The 18,783-nt window shown below is 36.7% G+C and overlaps 1 protein-coding gene across 2 annotated transcripts in view; it reads left to right on the plus strand.

Moving 5' to 3' along the window:
- Window positions 1–18,783, plus strand: part of OSBPL11 (oxysterol binding protein like 11) — an 88,374-nt gene that overhangs the window by 34,425 nt on the left and 35,166 nt on the right. For both annotated transcript variants that reach the window (XM_058731076.1, XM_058731075.1), the window contains exons 4-8: window positions 294–373; window positions 2,946–3,122; window positions 6,214–6,415; window positions 11,312–11,457; window positions 17,055–17,195. In XM_058731076.1, the coding sequence (XP_058587059.1) occupies window positions 294–373; window positions 2,946–3,122; window positions 6,214–6,415; window positions 11,312–11,457; window positions 17,055–17,195 (746 nt within the window). The remainder of the gene's footprint in view (window positions 1–293; window positions 374–2,945; window positions 3,123–6,213; window positions 6,416–11,311; window positions 11,458–17,054; window positions 17,196–18,783) is intronic.

An 18,783-nucleotide genomic window follows, 5' to 3' on the forward strand; every position in this document is an offset into this window, starting at 1 on the left:
GTTATTTTTTTTTAAATCAGAGCATATTTTTATGAGAAACTTAAGACATGCCAAATCTCATATCCATGTCTAGTTGCATGTAATTTATTCTCCTTCTGAAATATCCACATCACATCCAGCTACTGTGTTACCTACCAAAGTTGATGCTTGGGCCTTTTTCTTCCCTCACTGCTATGTTTGCTCTAGGGAGAGTAAGACCAATCCCTGATTTTAAATGATCTGTTCTTCATGCTGTAGACAATTATTCCAAAAATAAATACAAAAGTGAATAACTTTTAGTTTCTTTTTATCAGCCACAGATGCTAAAGAGCGACAACATTGGGTTAGCAGACTTCAGATATGTACACAACATCACACTGAAGCTATTGGAAAGGTATGTGGATTTCATATACGATATTAATGCATAAAAATGGGGAAAAGAATATTCTATTGTATTTTTTTATGTCTTTAAATTGTGGGACTATTCACATACCATAAAATTTACCCTTTGAATTTTTTTTAATGTTTATTTATGTTGAGAGAGAGAGACAGCATGCACGTGTGAGTGGGGGAGAAGCGGAGAGAGAAGGAGACACAGAATCTGAGGCAGGCTCTGTGCTGACAGCATAGAGCCCAATGTGGGGCTCGAACTCAGGAACCATGAGATCATGACCTGAGCCAAAGTCAGATGCTTAACTGACTGAGCCACCCAGGCACCCCTATAGTTTGCCCTTTAATGTGTGCAGTTCCATTGGTCTTAATATATTCACAAGATTATACAACCATCGCAACTATCTAGTTCCCATCACCCTCCAAAAACTCATATCCATGAGCAGTCACTCCCTATTCTCCCCTTTCCAAGCCCCTGGCAAACACTATTTTCTGTTTCTATGGATTTGTCCATTCTGGGCCTTTTATACAAACAGAATCATACAATATGTGGTTTTTTGTGTCTGGCTTCTTATATTTTGCTTAGTTTTTTTTAGAGTTAGAAAGCAAATTTTATTGGGCACTCAGGTGGCTCAGGTGGTTAAGCAGCCACCTCTTGGTTTCAGCTCAGCTCATGATCTCATGGTTCGTGAGTTTGAGTCCCATGTTGAGCTCCAGGCTGACAGTGGGGTATCTGCTTGGGATTCTCTCTCTCCCTCTGCCCCTCCCCCAATTGTTTTCTCTGTCTCTCAAAAATAAATACATTTTAAAAGTTTTTAAAAATTTTAAAAAAAGAGGGGCGCCTGGGTGGCGCAGTCGGTTAAGCGTCCGACTTCAGCCAGGTCACGATCTCGCGGTCCATGAGTTCGAGCCCCGCGTCAGGCTCTGGGCTGATGGCTCGGAGCCTGGAGCCTGTTTCCGATTCTGTGTCTCCCTCTCTCTCTGCCCCTCCCCCGTTCATGCTCTGTCTCTCTCTGTCCCAAAAATAAATAAAAAACGTTGAAAAAAAAATATTTAAAAAAAAAAATTTTAAAAAAAGAAAGCAAATTTTATTGTATGTTCAGTTTTACTTTTTTTTTTTTTTTTAATGTTTATTTACTTAGAAAAAGAGCACAAGTGGGGTAGAGGCAGAAAGAGAGGGAGAGAGACTCCCAAGCAGGCTCCATGCTTAGCACAGAGCTCGATGTGGGGCTTGATCTCTCACAACCATAAGATCATGACCTGAGTCCAAATCAAGAGTTGGATGCTCAACCAACTGAGACACCCAGGCATCCCCAGTTCTATTTGTTCTTTGGTCTTTTATGTACATGTAATGTTTTCAAGGTTCATTCATGTTATTGCATGTATCATATTTTATTCATTTTTATGGCCAAATATTCCATTTATGAATACACCACAGGATGTTTATCCATTCATCAGCTGGTGGGCATTTGGGTTGTTTCCATTTTGTGGTCATTATGAATAACATTTGTGTATAGGTTTTTGTGAGAACTCGTGATTTCAGTGAGATGTATATTTAGCAGTGGAATTACTGGGTCATGTGGTGGTACTCTGTTTAACTTTTTGAGGAGCCACCAAACTTTTTCAGAGTGACTGAACCATTTCACATTCTCACCAGCAATGTATGAAGGTTTCAGTTTTTCCACATCCTCACCAATACTTGTTATTGCCACCCCCCTTCTTTTTTTGTTTGTAATAGGCATCTTGGTATATGTGAAGTAGAATCTCACTATGGTTTTGATTTCATTTCCCTAATGACTAGTAATGTTGAACATCTTTCCATGTGTTTATTGATCATTTGTATATCTTCTTTGGAATATTTTTTATTTTTTAAGATGGATAGGATGGTCTCAGTACTTGAAATCCGAGGTTAGAGATCTCTAAAAAGTAACATCTAGGCAGCATAGTTAAAGGATTCCATACCTGGGTAATAGCTTGACTTAAAAAAGATTTTTTTCCCCAGGTTTTTTTTTTTTTCCCATAAACAAATTTTAAAAAGTTGTTTCTGATTTAGGCCTACTGCCCAGTCTTCAGGAAATTCATCACAAGAGCTTTACTCCTACTACAAGATTCCAATCATTGGCAGTGATCAGAAAGTACTAGCTTATTCCAAAGACAGTTGCATGCTATATTAGAAAATGTATTATATTGAATATTGCTGAGTACATTTTGCTTCAATCAGTGTGTTTACAAATCTGAAATTAGAAGTTTCTTGCTCTATATTTGTAAAATATGAAAAAATATTCTTGACAGTACAAACCTGGAATTAATTTTCTAAGTAAATTATAAGTTTACTTTTGGATGTGTCAGATGTTTAAACTTTGGGTGTCTTAAATTTTATCGTTTTCAGAAATGTTCTTATAGTCAATTCTGGTTAATTTAACTTTTAAAACTATTCATGTGTAAGCCTAAAGTGTAGATATAGATATAGATATAGATATAGATATAGATATAGATATAGATATAGATATAGATATATAATAGGTGAGGGTTAGCCTAAAGTTTTTGAAAATGAATGGTTTTGTTTTGTTTAATAGAATAATCCTCCTCTGAAATCACGGAGCTTCTCACTTGCATCTAGTGGTAATTCTCCTATATCCCAGAGGAGACCAAGTCAAAATGCCATTTCTTTTTTTAATGTTGGACATTCCAAACTACAATCAGTGAACAAAAGAGCTCACTTACCTCCAGACCACCTTGTGGAAGTCAGAGAAGTAAGTATGAATTGAAGTCCAAGTAAAAATGCACACAATAATCTAACTTGCTTGGTTTTATCACGAAAGAAATTGAATCCTGTTTGTGTTTTCTGGGGCACTCAAATGTTTTCTGTCTACTATGGTGAGACAATTTTTAGTCATAAAGATTCCCTGGTTATATAGGTGATGTCCTGTGTTTCTTTACCATTTCCTGGGTACACTCTTATTTTGCAGTCTATCTTTCATTTCTCAAGTAGAAGTATAGACTCCTTTGATGTAACATGATCAAAATGGTTTTTAAGTCTATTGTGAAGACTATATGGCCAAACAAGTGACTTAAAAAAAAAAAAGATATATGTAGACAATTCCAAACATACACGATAATAGAATAGTTAAATCCTTGATGTTGCCTTGCCTCACTATTTCCCCCTTTCAAATTGAGTACCAAATAATTCTAGTTAGTAAAAGATATAGTTGTTAGGTTCTAAATATTCCTGACTTAAATTTAGTAGAGCTTTTAGATATCTGTGTAGTGAATAGCCTCACACAAGCGATTTGGAAAGTAGAGGAATATTTTAATAGCCTTTTAAGGTAATTATGGCTATTCTTTGGTTCTGCATGAAAACTTGACAGTAGCAGTTCCTTATATGTTCGATGCAGTGTGGAATCAAATATATATCCTTGAACTTTTCATATTCTGTTACATGAAAATCTATCGGATTGTCTTGCACTTTGAATGTATCTTTAATCTCTGTATGATTTTGTACATCATGCATTAGTCATTTGGAAAATACTGTCTTACAGAGTTATGCAGGTCTTGCAAATGTTAATCTGTCTTATCATACAGTATCAAAAATTCCTATTCATTAGCATCCTCACTGATCTCATTAGAAAAGGCTTTCAATATTGGGAAGTTGCCAAGCTTCTGGTAACAGATAAAGGTTTTCCAAAATTCTTTTCATTTTAAATCTCAGATTTTAAAATTGGCAGTAAATACTGTTGGCTTTTCTTGAAGTAACAGGTTTATTTTATTTAATTTTTAGGAAATGTCTACCACATATCTCCATGTGTGAATATCTATAGTTTCTAATAGTCATTCTGTAAAGAAAAAACATTCCCGTGTTTCTCCCATGCTATACAATAACACTCTACACTTACGTACTCTGGTCACCGAATGTATGGAGTTCCCTGCCCCCCACTGCCCCACCAAGCAATTCTCTAATCTTTGTGGACACCAGCTGTGTGTTCTGGAATTTAATTCAATTTCAACACTATAAATAACTCCGGAACAGACAGATATAAGAGATGTGTAGGGCCAGATATGGGGGAAATGGCATGGAAGCTCCACCCTCCTAGTACCTCCAAGTGTTCACCAACCAGAAGCTCTCTGAGCTTCCTCCATTTGGGTTTTTTATGGAGGCTTCATTAGGTAGGCATGATCAACTGAATCATTGGCTGTTGGTGATTAATTCATCCTCCAGCCCCTCCCCTCCCTCAAGGTTGGGTGGTGGGGCTGAACATATATATACATATCTGTATATTGGTTGGTTACATATATGAGTATAATTGTTTGATCATAAGTTATAATTATTTAACTCTCTATTTTTTTAAGTTTATTTGTTCTGAGAGAGAGAAGGCAAGAGAGAATCCCAAGCATTCTCCACGCTGTCAGTACAGAGCCCATGTGGGGCTCGATCTCACAAACCATGAGATTATGACCTGAGCCGAAATCAAGAGTCAGACACTTAACCAGCTGAGCCACCCAGGTACCCCTAACTCTGTATATTTAACTCTTGTAAATATTGCCAAACATTGGCCATAGTGGTTGCACTTATTCATAAGTTTGGATTACTGGAAGTTAGTCCTAAAATTTATATACAAAACATACACAAAGCACACATATATATGCATGTATAAATGTGTACATTTGGATATCTTCATATCCACAGTTTTCACTTAAAACCCTTTTTTTCCGATAAGAATGAATGTTTGAGCCATTACTGTGACATATGTTTTCAGGGGCTATTTCATGTATGGCACACTGGATTTCTTTGGTAGGATATTTGCATCTCTCTTTAACTAGCCCTCTGATGAACTGTATTAAAAGTCATCTGGGGGGCGCTTGGGTGGCTCAGTTGGTTAAGCATCTGACTCTTGATCTCAACTCAAGTCATGATCTCATGGTTTGTGAGTTCAAGCCCCATATCGGGCTTTACACTGATGGCGCAGAGCTTGCTTGGGATTCTGTCTCTCCTCTTCTCTCTGCCCCTCCCCTACTCATTCCCTCCCTTCCTCTCCCCCCACCCCACCAAAATGAATAAATAAAAAAAAATCATCTGAAACAGAGCCTCTGAAAGCTGAGTCTCTCCACATTTCAATGTGAATTAAGATAGTGTCCAAAAGATAGGCAATCTGAGAGACTTCTGCTCACAAGTAATTAAGCATAGTACATTCAATAAAGTAATTAAGCATAATAAATTCAGTTTTCATTTAAAAATATTGGGTTGTTTATCAAGAATTGTTATTCTATTAGGTCTGTTAGGAAAAGTGTACAGAGCTCTTGATCAAAGCAGAGTGTATTAAACTCTTTTAACCTGAAAAGTATATGTATATACAGCACTTGCTCCACAGTCAGGCTAACGGGACCAGAAAGTTAGATTAAGAGAAAAGGAAGCAGGGAAACCATCATGTTTTCAAAGTATGTTCAGATTGAGCCTAACTAGAGGTGCTGAGAAGAAAGAGCTTAAGAGCCCAGACTGGGAACTAATTTTACTTTGTAATGATGTATTTAATGATGCTATTGAAGATGATCCAGAATATTTTTTTGATGGCTTGTACAAATGTATACTGTTAATAAAAGGTTTGTCAAGGCTTTTGAGCTTTGTTGCTTCCAAAGAAAAAGTGTGGCTGCCAAAGGTCCTCATCTTTTGCACAGTTGCACTATTAAGTGCTCACTAATTGAGAATAGCCAAATTTGAAATAGATTTCTAAGCCTAATATATGCCAAAAGTGGCTCAGAAACTGAATATGGTAATTAAAATGGAAACTGTATGTATATGTGATACACAGAAATCATGAGTGGGACACACAGAACTATTGTTTCCCTTAGATGATGTCTCATGCTGAAGGACAACAAAGGGACTTAATTAGGCGAATTGAATGCCTTCCTGCTTCTGGCCATCTTAGTTCCTTGGACCAGGATCTCTTAATGCTCAAAGCTACTTCCATGGCGACTATGAACTGCTTAAACGACTGCTTTCATATTCTGCAGTTACAGCACGCATCACATCAGAAGGGCTCACTGTCTTCAGGTAAGCTGTAGATCAAAAGTAGGGCTTCACATTAAGGGCTTACACATGGAAAGATTGCATTTGTTCTAATTCCTAAAAAGTCTTAACTAAAAAAAGAAAGAAAGGAAACCAGGGAGCCTCTTGGTTTTTATTTTTATTTTTATTTATTTATTTTTTTAAGTTTATTTATTTATTTTGAGAGCAAGTGGGGAAGAGCAGCAAGAGAGGGAGAGAGAGAATCCCAAGCAGGCTCCGCGCTGTGACCTCATGAAATGTGAGATCATGACCTGAGCTGAGACTGAGTCAGACGTGTAACCAGGCGTGTAACTGAGCCACCCAGGTGCCCAAGGAGCCTCTTGGTTTTTACTTATCACCTTAATGTTAAAGAAAGTCTTCTTATTGTATCCTTTTTCATATCTAAATTGATTTTAGGCCTAATGTTTAGTATAGTTGAATATCCCTTTGGAGACCTCAGCTCCACATGTTGAAAATTGAACTCAAAACCCACATCTCCTATATTTCTGTTAATATTGGTGGCATCATTATTCATCCAGTTGACCTTAGTAGAAATATTGGGACCATTTCTTAACTTTTTGTTTAGTCCACAGTTCATTATATCCATATTGAGATGTAGATATTAAAGTCTATCAGTTACTTTTTAGTTTGAAAAGAAGGTGTACATCTAGCATTTGAGAGCACTTATTTGTTGAAATTAATCTACAGGGGAAAATAATGTTACTGTGTGGGAGGACAAAAAATGAGGTTTTCTATTAAATGAGATGAATAAAATCACATTTTTCTTTATTGAGATATAATTGGCATATAACATTGTGTAGGTTTAAAGTACACAGCATGTTGATTTTATACATATACATATTGCAGCATGATTACCACTGAAGCCTACACCTCAATCATATCACATAATTAATACTTTTTTGTGGTGAGAACATTTAGGATCTTGTCACTTAGCAACTTTGAAGTATGTAATACTGTATTTTGACTATAATCACTATGGTGTGTATTATATCTCCAGAATTTATTCATCTTCTAGTTGCAAGTTTGTACCCTTTTAATAACATCTCCCCAACTCCTCCATCTGCATCACACTGTTTTAATAAATAGTAGTAACTTAGTGGTTCACAATTTATTGTTCTCTTACCCAATTAACCCCTTTGTGAAAGAAAGATATTTTAGAAAGATAATGAGTCTCTGCCCAGGAAAAAGTTTACCATAGTCAGATCTTGATGTGGGTATAATACAGCTTCCGTTCTCAAATGTATGCCCACCTAAATCAATATTTCAAGCTAACAAACTATGTTTAATGTCAATTGTAGGTATAGGTCAGGGCAGTATTATATAGGCCAGTAAGCTATGTTTGTTTCCCTTAAGGAACTCATAGTTCACTTGGGGATGAACATGTAAATACTTAACTGTAATATGGAAAGTGTTGCTTATAATAGAAACAAGATGCTTGGGGAGAATATATAAATGGACCAATACTTCTGACAGAAAAAGGTCTGGGAAATGCCTAGAAAAGCTAAAAAAACAATTAGCTTAGGGGAGGTGGGGAGAGACTGGAGGGTGTTCCAAAGAGATAAGATACCTAAGTTGTGAGTTGTGAACATGCACTGGGGCCTTGGAAGAATTGTAAGAAGTCCAGTGAAAATTTTCTCCTATAGTAGAGCAACACACACTCACTGTAAAAAATTTTAGGAACTATTATACAATTGAAAAAAGAAACAAATCCTGCATTATCCCACCAACCAGAAACTGCCACTGTTAATATTAGTGCATACCCCACCAAGTTTTCTTTCCTTCTTAGTTTTTGTTTTACCCCATTTTTATTAGAAAAAATATATTTTTATCTTATACTTTTCACTTACTATCAAGTATATTTTCCAATTTATGTTATGCTTTTGGTAAATATAATTTTTATTGGCTGCATTATGTTCTTTTGAAGGGATAGATCTTTGGTTTACTTAACTGTTCTGTGTTGAACATGGGATGAGTTACCTTGAGCTATGAAATTTGGTTTAATTCTAGTGTTGGTAATAATAATTTGTTAGGGAAATGAAAGTTTATTTCCAATTGATGGTATGTAATTTTTGCAAAGCACATCAAGTAACACACTGCTAGATACTAGATGCTTAATCCTTGATTAATTAAGTACTATATAATTTTTTTAATTCTTAGAAATTTCATTTGTGTAGTTTAATACATAATTATATTTTTAAATGATTGCTTCATGATTAGTGAAACATGTACAATATAAATTTGCATTTTTTTTAAGTTTATTTATTTTGAGAGACAGAGAGAGTGAGTGGGGAACGGGCAGAGAGAGAGGGTGAGAGAATTCCAAGCAGGCTGTATGCTGACACAGCACAGAGCCAGCTGCAGGGCTTGAACCCATGAACCGTAAGAACATGACCTGAGCTGAAATCGAGAGTTGGGATGCTCAACTGACTGAGCCTCCCAGGCGCCCCTAAATTTGCATTTTTAATTAACAAATGAAACAGACTAAACTTTACAGAAATATTTAAAAGTTGTTCTCATTACTATGTTTTGGAGCATGGATTTGTGGATATGTGGTGGAATTGATTAACGAGTATTGGTATTTCTTACCGTAAATGGTCATGTTTTTCAAATTAGGTCTGTAGAAATTTATTCTTTTTTTTTTTTTAATTTTTTTTTCAACGTTTTTTATTTATTTTTGGGACAGAGAGAGACAGAGCATGAATGGGGGAGGGGCAGAGAGAGAGGGAGACACAGAATCGGAAACAGGCTCCAGGTTCCCAGCCATCAGCCCAGAGCCTGACGCGGGGCTCGAACTCACGGACCGCGAGATCGTGACCTGGCTGAAGTCGGACGCTTAACCGACTGCGCCACCCAGGCGCCCCAGAAATGTATTCTTTAGTCACTTGAGAATAAAAATATAACCGTGGAAAGAAAAACTGAATTACCTTTTCACTCAAATTTTGAGATAACACAAGAAATCAAATCTAAGTTTAAATTAGTGTTTAGTCCCATAAGGATCATTGATTTGGGGGGGGGTCCTGAGACCGGATGATTGGTTTGATAAAGAGTATTGTGGTTTCCAATCAGTTGAGCAATCTGTTATTTTTTTTTAATCTTTAATATATATATTTTTTATTAAAAAATTTTTTTTATGTTTATTTGTTTTTGAGACAGAGACAGAGCATGAGTGGGGTAGGGGAAGAGAGAGAGGGAGACACAGAATCTTTAGCAGGCTTCAGGCTCTAAGCTCAGCACAGATCCTGATGCCGGGCTCAAACCCATGAACCATGAGATCATGACCTGAGCTGAAGTCAGACACTTAACTGACTCAGCCACCCAGGCGCCCCTTTAATATATATTGTTTTAATTTTTTTTTATTTTGAGAGAGAGGGACAGAGAGAGAGAGAGCATGGGGGAGGGGCAGAGAGAGGGGGAGACAGAGAATCCCAAGCAGGCTGTGCACTCTCAGCACGGAGCCCAATGTATCAGGGCTCAAACTCATGAACCATGGGATCATGACCTGAGCCAATGTCAGACACTTAACTGACTCAGCCACCCAGGCACCTCTGGTTGAGCAGTCTCTTAAAACAGATCTCTTATATTTAGTGTTTGTGTGCATTTTATCTTTATAAGTAATGACATCTAGATATTGATATTTAGAATAAACCTTTCAGGGGTGCCTGGGTGGCTCAGTCCGTTAAGTGTCAAACTCTTGATTTCAGCTCAGGTCATGATCTCTCGGTTCGTGGGTTCAAGCCCCGCATCAGGTTCTGCACTGAGTGGAGCCTGCTTAGGATTCTCTCCCTCTCTCTGCTCCTCCCCTGCTCGCACTCCCTCTCTGTCTGTCTCTCTCTCTTAAAATAAATAAATAAACATTTTTTAAAAAGAATAAACATTTTAACATAGGGGCAAAACGTTTTCATTTCTTTGGGATTTTTAAACTGGCCCCTTGAACTTACCCAGGGCATTCCCCCAATCATGAATACCCACCCCCAGTGCCAAATGAGACAACTGAGTGGCAAGGCAGGATGCTCTAGTAGCCTAGTGGGTACTTCATAATTTATCCCTGTACTGAAGTCTGGCATTTCAAGTAAATTCCCTCACTTTTGTAATTTCTGCTGTGGTAGTCTGAGCATCCCTTACCGTAGGACTCTAATAATCAAGCTTCTGTGAAACCTAGATCAGCCTCTGAAATCAAATGGAACATTTTCCATTATTGATTAGGCATAGAATCCACTTTGTTATACTAGTTGAGGGTAATAAGAGACATTTGAGTCATTAATTGAGAAGATGACAGGTCTCTAAATGTGACCACTGTCTTTCACTAGGTCACCTATTATTTATTCAGTAGAAGAGCCTTTCAGTTTAAAAGTATATGGACCTTTTTTATTATGATTGAAAAAAAGAGGAATGGACATATATTTGCAGTTATATTAGCTCAAGGTGGTTATCTTGAATGGTTAGAAAATTGCTACTGAGAATAAGATTCAGTCCCAAAATGAAGAAAATTTTACTGTTGCATGCTTCCAGGCTCCTCCTGTAATTGTGACTCCTTAAATCCTAGTGCAGTTACGTATTTTTACAGAAAGGGTAACAAATCAACTATGAAAGGTGGGAATACATTATGGTTTCCGGATTTGCCCAAGAAGTTGTTCAGTCGTATTCAGGGTTGATTCTTTTAAAAGGTATCTGATTTCAAGTTGCAAGCTGCTCTGTGGTAAAATACCCAATCATGGTGCTCATGCTAATGAGATACAAGTGGCCGTTTTGCAGAGTGTCTTAACAGCTTGAATTGCTTTTAGTCTTGTGGGCTCAAAACAAAATCATTTAATAAAATCCACATCTGCTGAACTTTCCAGATTATGAGCAAGTTTCAGCGAAAGTTTTCTCTTACTTCATCAGGAACGACAATCGAGTGGTTAGAACCAAAGATACCTTTATCAAACCACTATAAAAATGGAGCTGACCAGCCTTTTGCAACTGAGCAAAGTAAACCAGTGGCAGTCCCAGAAGAACAGTGTGTTGAAGAATCTGGACCATTAGCAAGGGTAAGGTAATGTGAAAATACGGTTTTGATGTAAAAACTAGGAATCACTGAAAAGATTTAGGTCTCTTTTCTTTGTCAGGGCGTACAAGTCACCCTAACACCAGAGCAGCATTCTTGCAGACTCTACATATTGTTCTTCTACTGTAAACTGCATTGGCTTTAAAGAGGTCTGTTGTATAATACTTGTACATGTTGTGTTTTGCAGGTTAAATTATGTGCTTTTTTTAGTTGGGGCTCACTTGCTTGATAAAAATGTATTTTAAAATTGCAATTTGCATGTTTTTATTTTTCTAGGTAATAGCTTTTATTATTTGTACAATATTTCTGTTACATTTCTTACCTCGTTATCTTAATTTAACATTATTTACTGGATGCTTACTATTAAGTTTACAAGTATAAAAGTTTACTATTAAGTCTTTTTGTTGTAAGCATGTTGCCAGACCAGTTTTTTTCAAGTGTTACTCAAAATAGCACAGTCCCAGGGTTTTATAATATTTTTATAAAGTATTTCTCATTCCACATTTCTCAGAAGCTAAAGAATATCTTATTCTAGTCATAATTCCACCACTGTAACAAATCATATTGGTCTTTTTGCCTTTTGTGTTCACATCTGGTATTTTTATGGTCATGATAATTACATAGATAGTTTTATTTTAAGCTCTTTTTACTTGATACTTCCCATAAGCGTTTTTTTCTGGCCTATATAATTAAATTTTTAAAGGTTGAAGTAGGCTATTAAATATCTAGTCTCTTGTTATTTTTTGTTACTGTAAATAGCACTAAATCATCTTGTCTACTTTTTTTTCCCCTCTTTATTTAGGTTATTTCTTTAGGTTATATTCCCAAGTAGAATTACTGAGTTAAGAGTAATGCACAGCTTTTGTTTATTTATATACAAGCAAATTCTTCTTAAAAGAAGAACATGACACAGAAACTTCCAAAACTGGCCACAGCCTTGGCTTAACGAAGTGGGCAATGGCAACAGTGTGGGCAAGAGAGAAGAAAAAAAGTATGGAGTGCTTTTTGACCATTTCTAGAGTCAAAGCAGTTTTAGCCTTTATTAAGCTATCTAGTGTATGACAAGTCTAGTTAGGAATTAAGAGGAGACACAAAAAATTGAAAACATAGTTCTTTCACTGAAGAGATTTATAATCTACTTGGAGTCACAATAACGTATAGACATGAAACAAGGAGAGGAGAACATGAAGCAGCATTTTTTTCCCCATCTGACTTGATATGGTTTAAGCTGTTGGGATGTGGGCATTCAGAGAAAGAAGAGAAGTATATTGAATAGAGTGGAGGGGAATGCTTTGGAGAGAAAGTAGAATTGGAATCAGGCTTTCAAAGAAGAAAGGATTTGAAGAGAAGAGGAGTAGTAGGGGATCTTGAGATGGAGGAATAACAGGAGCAGGGATACTAAAGCATATATGCTTATTGTGGTAAAAACTTGCCTGATGGTTTTAAAATCACGTCTTATCGTTGACACGTGGGCTAATAATTAACCACTTAGCTTCAATTTTCTCATCTGTAAGTCAGGAATGTTAATATAAGATTGTTATGAACATAAAATGAATTTAGCAGAGCACCTGGTTTATGGAAAATGATCACAGGGTGGTTGGATTTTACAAATCCAGGTGGCCATTCATGTTGCATTCTCTGGGGAGTGATAATCCCTAGAGCCACTATTCCATAGAATACAGTGTAAACTGTACCTCCAAGGAACATAAAAATCATGCAGGAGAATCTAGTCTTAATGTAATAGATGATAAAAATCATGAGCATGGGATATGTTTAAGAAGATTGGTATATGGTAATGATCTAGAATTGAAGTGTGGATAGAAGGCTATGGAAGTAGAAATGAAGACAAATGAATAGGTAATGTGCATTTCAAATGAAAATCAGCTGGAGTTGGGATTGACTGGATGTAGGGTTGGATGAAGAATGACTCCCAAGTTTGTGAGCCTATATGACTAGATAGAATTGTGGTGCCATTCACAAAGTTAGGAAAACTAGGAAGAGTCTTTTGAGAGAAAAGTTTTGGTATGGTTTATGAACATGTTGAATTTGTAAAGATGTTATTTTTAAGTAATCCCTATGCCCCCCAGTGTGGGGCATGAACTCAAAACCCCAAGATCAAGAGTTGCAGGCTCTATTGACTGAGTGAGCCACGTGCCCCTGAACATGTTGAATTTTATGTAAGAGAAGGATATATGATTTAAACATATATAAAAAGCAGTTAAAAATAATGAAACCAAAGCTTTGGAGAGAAATCAGGACTAGAGATATAATTTGTAAGTGAAAATTAGAAACTATAAGTCCTTTAGTCCAACATATTCATTCTTCTCAATGAGAATACAAAGCATGTTGGGGATCAGGATAGAGGCATAAGTTAAAGATGGGACTCAAAGGTGGGCAGGAGAGCATTGCTATATTTCCAAATCTTTTGAAATAGTGAGTAGACCAGATATATCACCTAGTGTAAGTAGAAAAAAAAATAAGTGCATAGATATTATTTTTAATTACACAAGACACTAGACTCAAGCATACCAGAATAGACCTGCATTTTCTAAAAATTTCATACATGCCTTCTTTGAAATATGAGTGTTAATGCAAGCTGGAGGCAGACATATGGTAGTGGAAATTTTGCTGTCGTGTGATGGAAAAAATAAACCCTGGTGAGGCCAGAATGAAGCCCACAGTTCCTTTGTGCCCAAGTCAGAAAAAGAAGGACAAAGATGGGGTTAATATGACTTTTGTGGAATATTGGGGTTTCCCTTTGCTATGCAGTCTCCAAATATTATGAATTCCTAGAAACTTAGTAGCTCTTGCCACTGTCTGCAAACCGTTCTGCGTTTGTAGGGATTTTACACATTTGAGCACATTCATTTGAATTTGGTAAAGCTTTTCTCTTAAGCGTTTCTTTTCTTTTTTTATGTTTATTTATTTATTTTGAGAGAAAGGGGGGAGAGAGAGAAAGGGAGAGAGAGAATGGGGGAGGGGCAGAGAGGGAGGGAGAGAGAGAATCTTAAGCAGACTCTGCACTGTCAGCAGAGCCCAGCATGGGGTTCCATCTCATGAACTGTGAGATATGGCCTGAGCGGAAATCAAGAGTCAGGCACTCAACTGACTGAGCCACCCAGGTGCCCCTAAGCTTTTCTTTAAGAAAGGCATGATGATCTCTAAGAAGAGACATTTCAAGAAGAAAGGAGAGCTTCCAAATTCTGCCATTCACACCAAGATTTAGAATCAACAATTAATTAATAGAATTCCTCTTTTTTTCTATTCCAATGAATATGACTATTTTTATAAAAACAATAAAAACTGTACTATTTTAAGTAGATTTTCTACCAGATTATGTTTTATTTCTTTAATATTATTTTCACTGGAGGAGGTTCCAAAACACAATGTCAACTTTGTAATATATAGTAATGTTAAGATTATGTTTGCATTATTATTCTGTGTCCTAGGTTCTGACCCTAAACATAATGGTACCTCTTCAGAGGGTTGGAGAACATTATTTAATCAAGACCTAATAGAGTTTTTCTCAACATTTCTCAAATTAGTAATTATATTTGGTGTCCATATGTAGAGACGTGGATGATCAACTTTTCCCCGTTGTATACTGAATAAACTTTCCTAAGTGTACTTAAACTTCATTAGACTATATTTTGCAACTGATTTTAGGATAGACAATAGGAAGTACTTCCTGACAGACTTGCCATTGTAAAGGGGAATTTAGAAAGCCTTTGGGATCTCTCCTTAAGGTTGTAAAAGTAGAAGTAATTCTGAAATATACAAACAGTAGTTGTCTGTGTGGTCTTAACATGAATGAACTAGACTTTTAATTAAATTATCAGAATTTGAGCTGATAGATTTCCTTGGTAAAAAGGATGAGGAAAAAGGAGAAAAACAAAGGCAAAAGAATGGCCAGAAACCCATTATTCTTTAATTCTGTTGCTATGTTTTGTATTTTGTTTTTAATAATTTTTAACATCTGAGAACATTAAGTTCTTGATTTTATGCCTGATTAAGATTGGTTTTTGCCTAGCTACAGAGGACAGATGGGCTTCTTATTTAATAGGATTTGATTATATGAAGAGAAAATTAAAGGCTTGAGACATTATCAAAATCATATTCTTTTTCGGGGCGCCTGGGTGGCTCAGTCGGTTGAGTATCTGACTTCGGCTCAGGTCATGATCTCACGGTCTGTGAGTTTAAGCCTGCTTCGGATTCTGTGTCTCCCTCTTTCTCTGCCCCTCCCCCGCTCATGCTCTGTTTCTCTGCCAAAAATAAATAAAACATTTAAAAAAATTCTTGGGGCGCCTGGGTGGCGCAGTCGGTTAAGCGTCCGACTTCAGCCAGGTCACGATCTCGCGGTCCGTGAGTTCGAGCCCCGCGTCAGGCTCTGGGCTGACGGCTCGGAGCCTGGAGCCTGTTTCCGATTCTGTGTCTCTCTCTCTCTCTGCCCCTCCCCCGTTCATGCTCTGTCTCTCTCTGTCCCAAAAATAAATAAAAAACGTTGAAAAAAAAAATTAAAAAAAAAAATTCTTTAAAAATCATATTCTTTTAAAAATCTTCGTAACTTAAAATCTATAATATCAAAGCTGTCTTGCACAAAGGTACTAAAAAGAGTACCACTGAGAGAGATGGGAACTTCCCCTCCCCACATAAACATGAGAAATGAACATGATAAGATTCTGTAGAATCTTGGAATTTGAAACTATTACTTATTGTTTAAATAGGAATAAGAAATTTAGTTTCTCTTAAATGATTATCTGAAACTAAGACCCTATTGAAATGAAAGTAAACATTTTCAGTTTTTCAAGAGGTTGATTGAGTGATTGAAGAGCTGTGCAGAGAACCTTTTTGTGGCATTAAGACTGCATGAATAACTGTAAGGTTTCTATACCTGCACCTAGGATTCTCTTCAGCCCCCAAATGTCTTCCTGACAATTCCAAGAATGAATGAATATGGAAAGATACATTATAGTAGTCAGACTTGACATGTACAGTGACTTTTCAATTTTACTTGTATAATTTTAGCTTTAAAAAAGGGCAAATATTTTATTCTCAAAGCATCTTCAACTTAAATTATAGGTAGTGGTAGTGCCCCCAAACAGGTGGTCCAAGCTTGCAAAGCCTGAGATTCAGATGAGACATTCTTCACTCTTTTTGAAAAAGAGTGTTTATAAAATATATGTATCTCATATATTATTTTTGTGGCAAAACCACATTATGTTTAATGTAAATGATAATGGGCTTATTGAATGAAATCTATTCCATGGCTAAGTGATGAAGTTATATTTTTAGAAAGATTTTTGCTTGTTCTCAGATTCATTTAGGCCGAATATAAATGTTTTCAAGTTTGACATACACTTTTATTTATTTTTTTTTAGTGTGGCTGTGAATTCTGTCCTTTAATTAGCATTTCTATCTGTTGTGTGCAAAGCTTGCTGCTTAATCCAATTTCTCTTTTGAAAAGAAAGAAAACACAAGAGTCTTCTTGCACAAAAAAACAGTGACAGAAAGAGACTTTTATTCTTCATGGATATTAATAAGCACTTATAACGTTAGACTTTTGCTTTGTTTTACATCAAGGAACCTGAAGAAATAAATGCAGATGATGAGGTAGAGGATACATGTGACAACAAGGAGGATGACCTGGGAGCTGTGGAAGAGCAACGTAGTGTTATCCTACATCTGTTGTCACAGCTTAAGCTGGGCATGGACTTAACAAGAGTAAGTAATGGGGTAAACTGGCTGTGGAGATCAGTAGGTCAGGACTATACCTGTAAGTGTTAATGTTGTCAGGGCTTTTTATTTTTTATGAATTGGTTTTTTAGTCTCTCTCTCTCTTTTTTTTTTTTTAAGATTTTATTTTTTAAGTAGTTTTTCTACTTGATGGGGGGCTCAAACTTATAGCCCCAAGATCTATGGACTGGGTTTCTTAGTCTTTTGATCAAAATTTCTTATTTCATAAAAAATGTGCCTTATCTTGTACAGCAGGAAGTCATATAGCAAGTAAACACCTCTAATCTTATTTCTGTACAAATGACAGAGGTCCATTGGTATACAGAACTGGAAAATTGAAAGAAAAGGATGTAATCCCAGAAAACCATGAAAGGCTTTGACCACTTCTTCTTTACTCTTACTTTCCTTTTTGGATCGTACATTTTGGGTGTTATCTATAACAAGGGTCAACAAACATCTTTGTAAAGGGGTCGATAATAAAAATTTTCAGCTATGTGGACACTGGTCTCTGTTGGAACTACTGAGCTCTGCCTTTATAGTATGAAAGCAGCCATAGATAATATGTTGGACTGGGCATGGCTGTGTTCCAACAAAACTTTATTTATAAAGACACAGGCCAGATTTTCCCCAAAGGCCATACTTTGCAGTCCTCTGGTCTGTAGCCTTGCTTACTTAAAAAAATTTTTTTTATGTTTATTTATTTTTGGGAGAGAGAGAGAGACACAGAGTGTGATCAGGGGAGGGGCAGAGACAGAGGGTGACACAGAATCCGAAGCAGGCTCCTGGCTCTGAGCTGTCAGCACAGAGACCGATGCGGGGCTTGAATCCATGAACCATGAAATCATGACCTGATCCGAATTCAGACACTTAGCCAACTGAGCCATTCAGACACCCCATAGCCTTGCTTACTTTAAAAGTGTGGTCTGAATTAACTGATGTGGAAATTCTTTGACAATGTACTCATATATCAAATCATCACAATGTACACTTTAAATATCTTAACAATTTTATTTGTCAATTATACCTTAGTAAAACTAGAAAAAAACATTGTTGTCTGAAGACCAGTAACATCTCCATTGCCTGAGAACTTGTTAGAAGTACAGAATCTCAGCCCCCAACCCCAAACTTAGAGGACCAGATCTACATTTTAATAAGATCCCCCATGTGGTTCATATATACATTAAAGTTTGAGAAACACTATGGTTTTTAGTTTTGGTCCAGTCTTTTCCATTTCTAGTTTATCTAATTAGTGTGTCTTCATTTGTTTTAGCAATCTATGAAGTTAATTTAAAAAGCAAATTAGGGCATCTGGGTGGCTCAGTTGGTTGAGCATCCAATTTTGGCTCGGGTCATGGTCTCACAGTTCATGGGTTTGAACCCTACATCGGGCTCATTCTATCAGCCTGTCAGCGCAGAGCCTACTTCGGATTCTCTGTCCCCATCGCTCTGCCCCTCCCCCACTTTCTCTCTCCTCTCTCTCTCTCTCTCTCTCTCTCAAAAAATAAATAAAACATTTTTAAAAATTATAAAAAGCAAATTAGAGTGGCACCTAGGTGGCTCAGTCGGCTGAGCATCT

The sequence above is a fragment of the Neofelis nebulosa genome, chromosome 5 (assembly GCF_028018385.1).
Source record: "Neofelis nebulosa isolate mNeoNeb1 chromosome 5, mNeoNeb1.pri, whole genome shotgun sequence".
Lineage (NCBI taxonomy): Eukaryota > Metazoa > Chordata > Mammalia > Carnivora > Felidae > Neofelis > Neofelis nebulosa.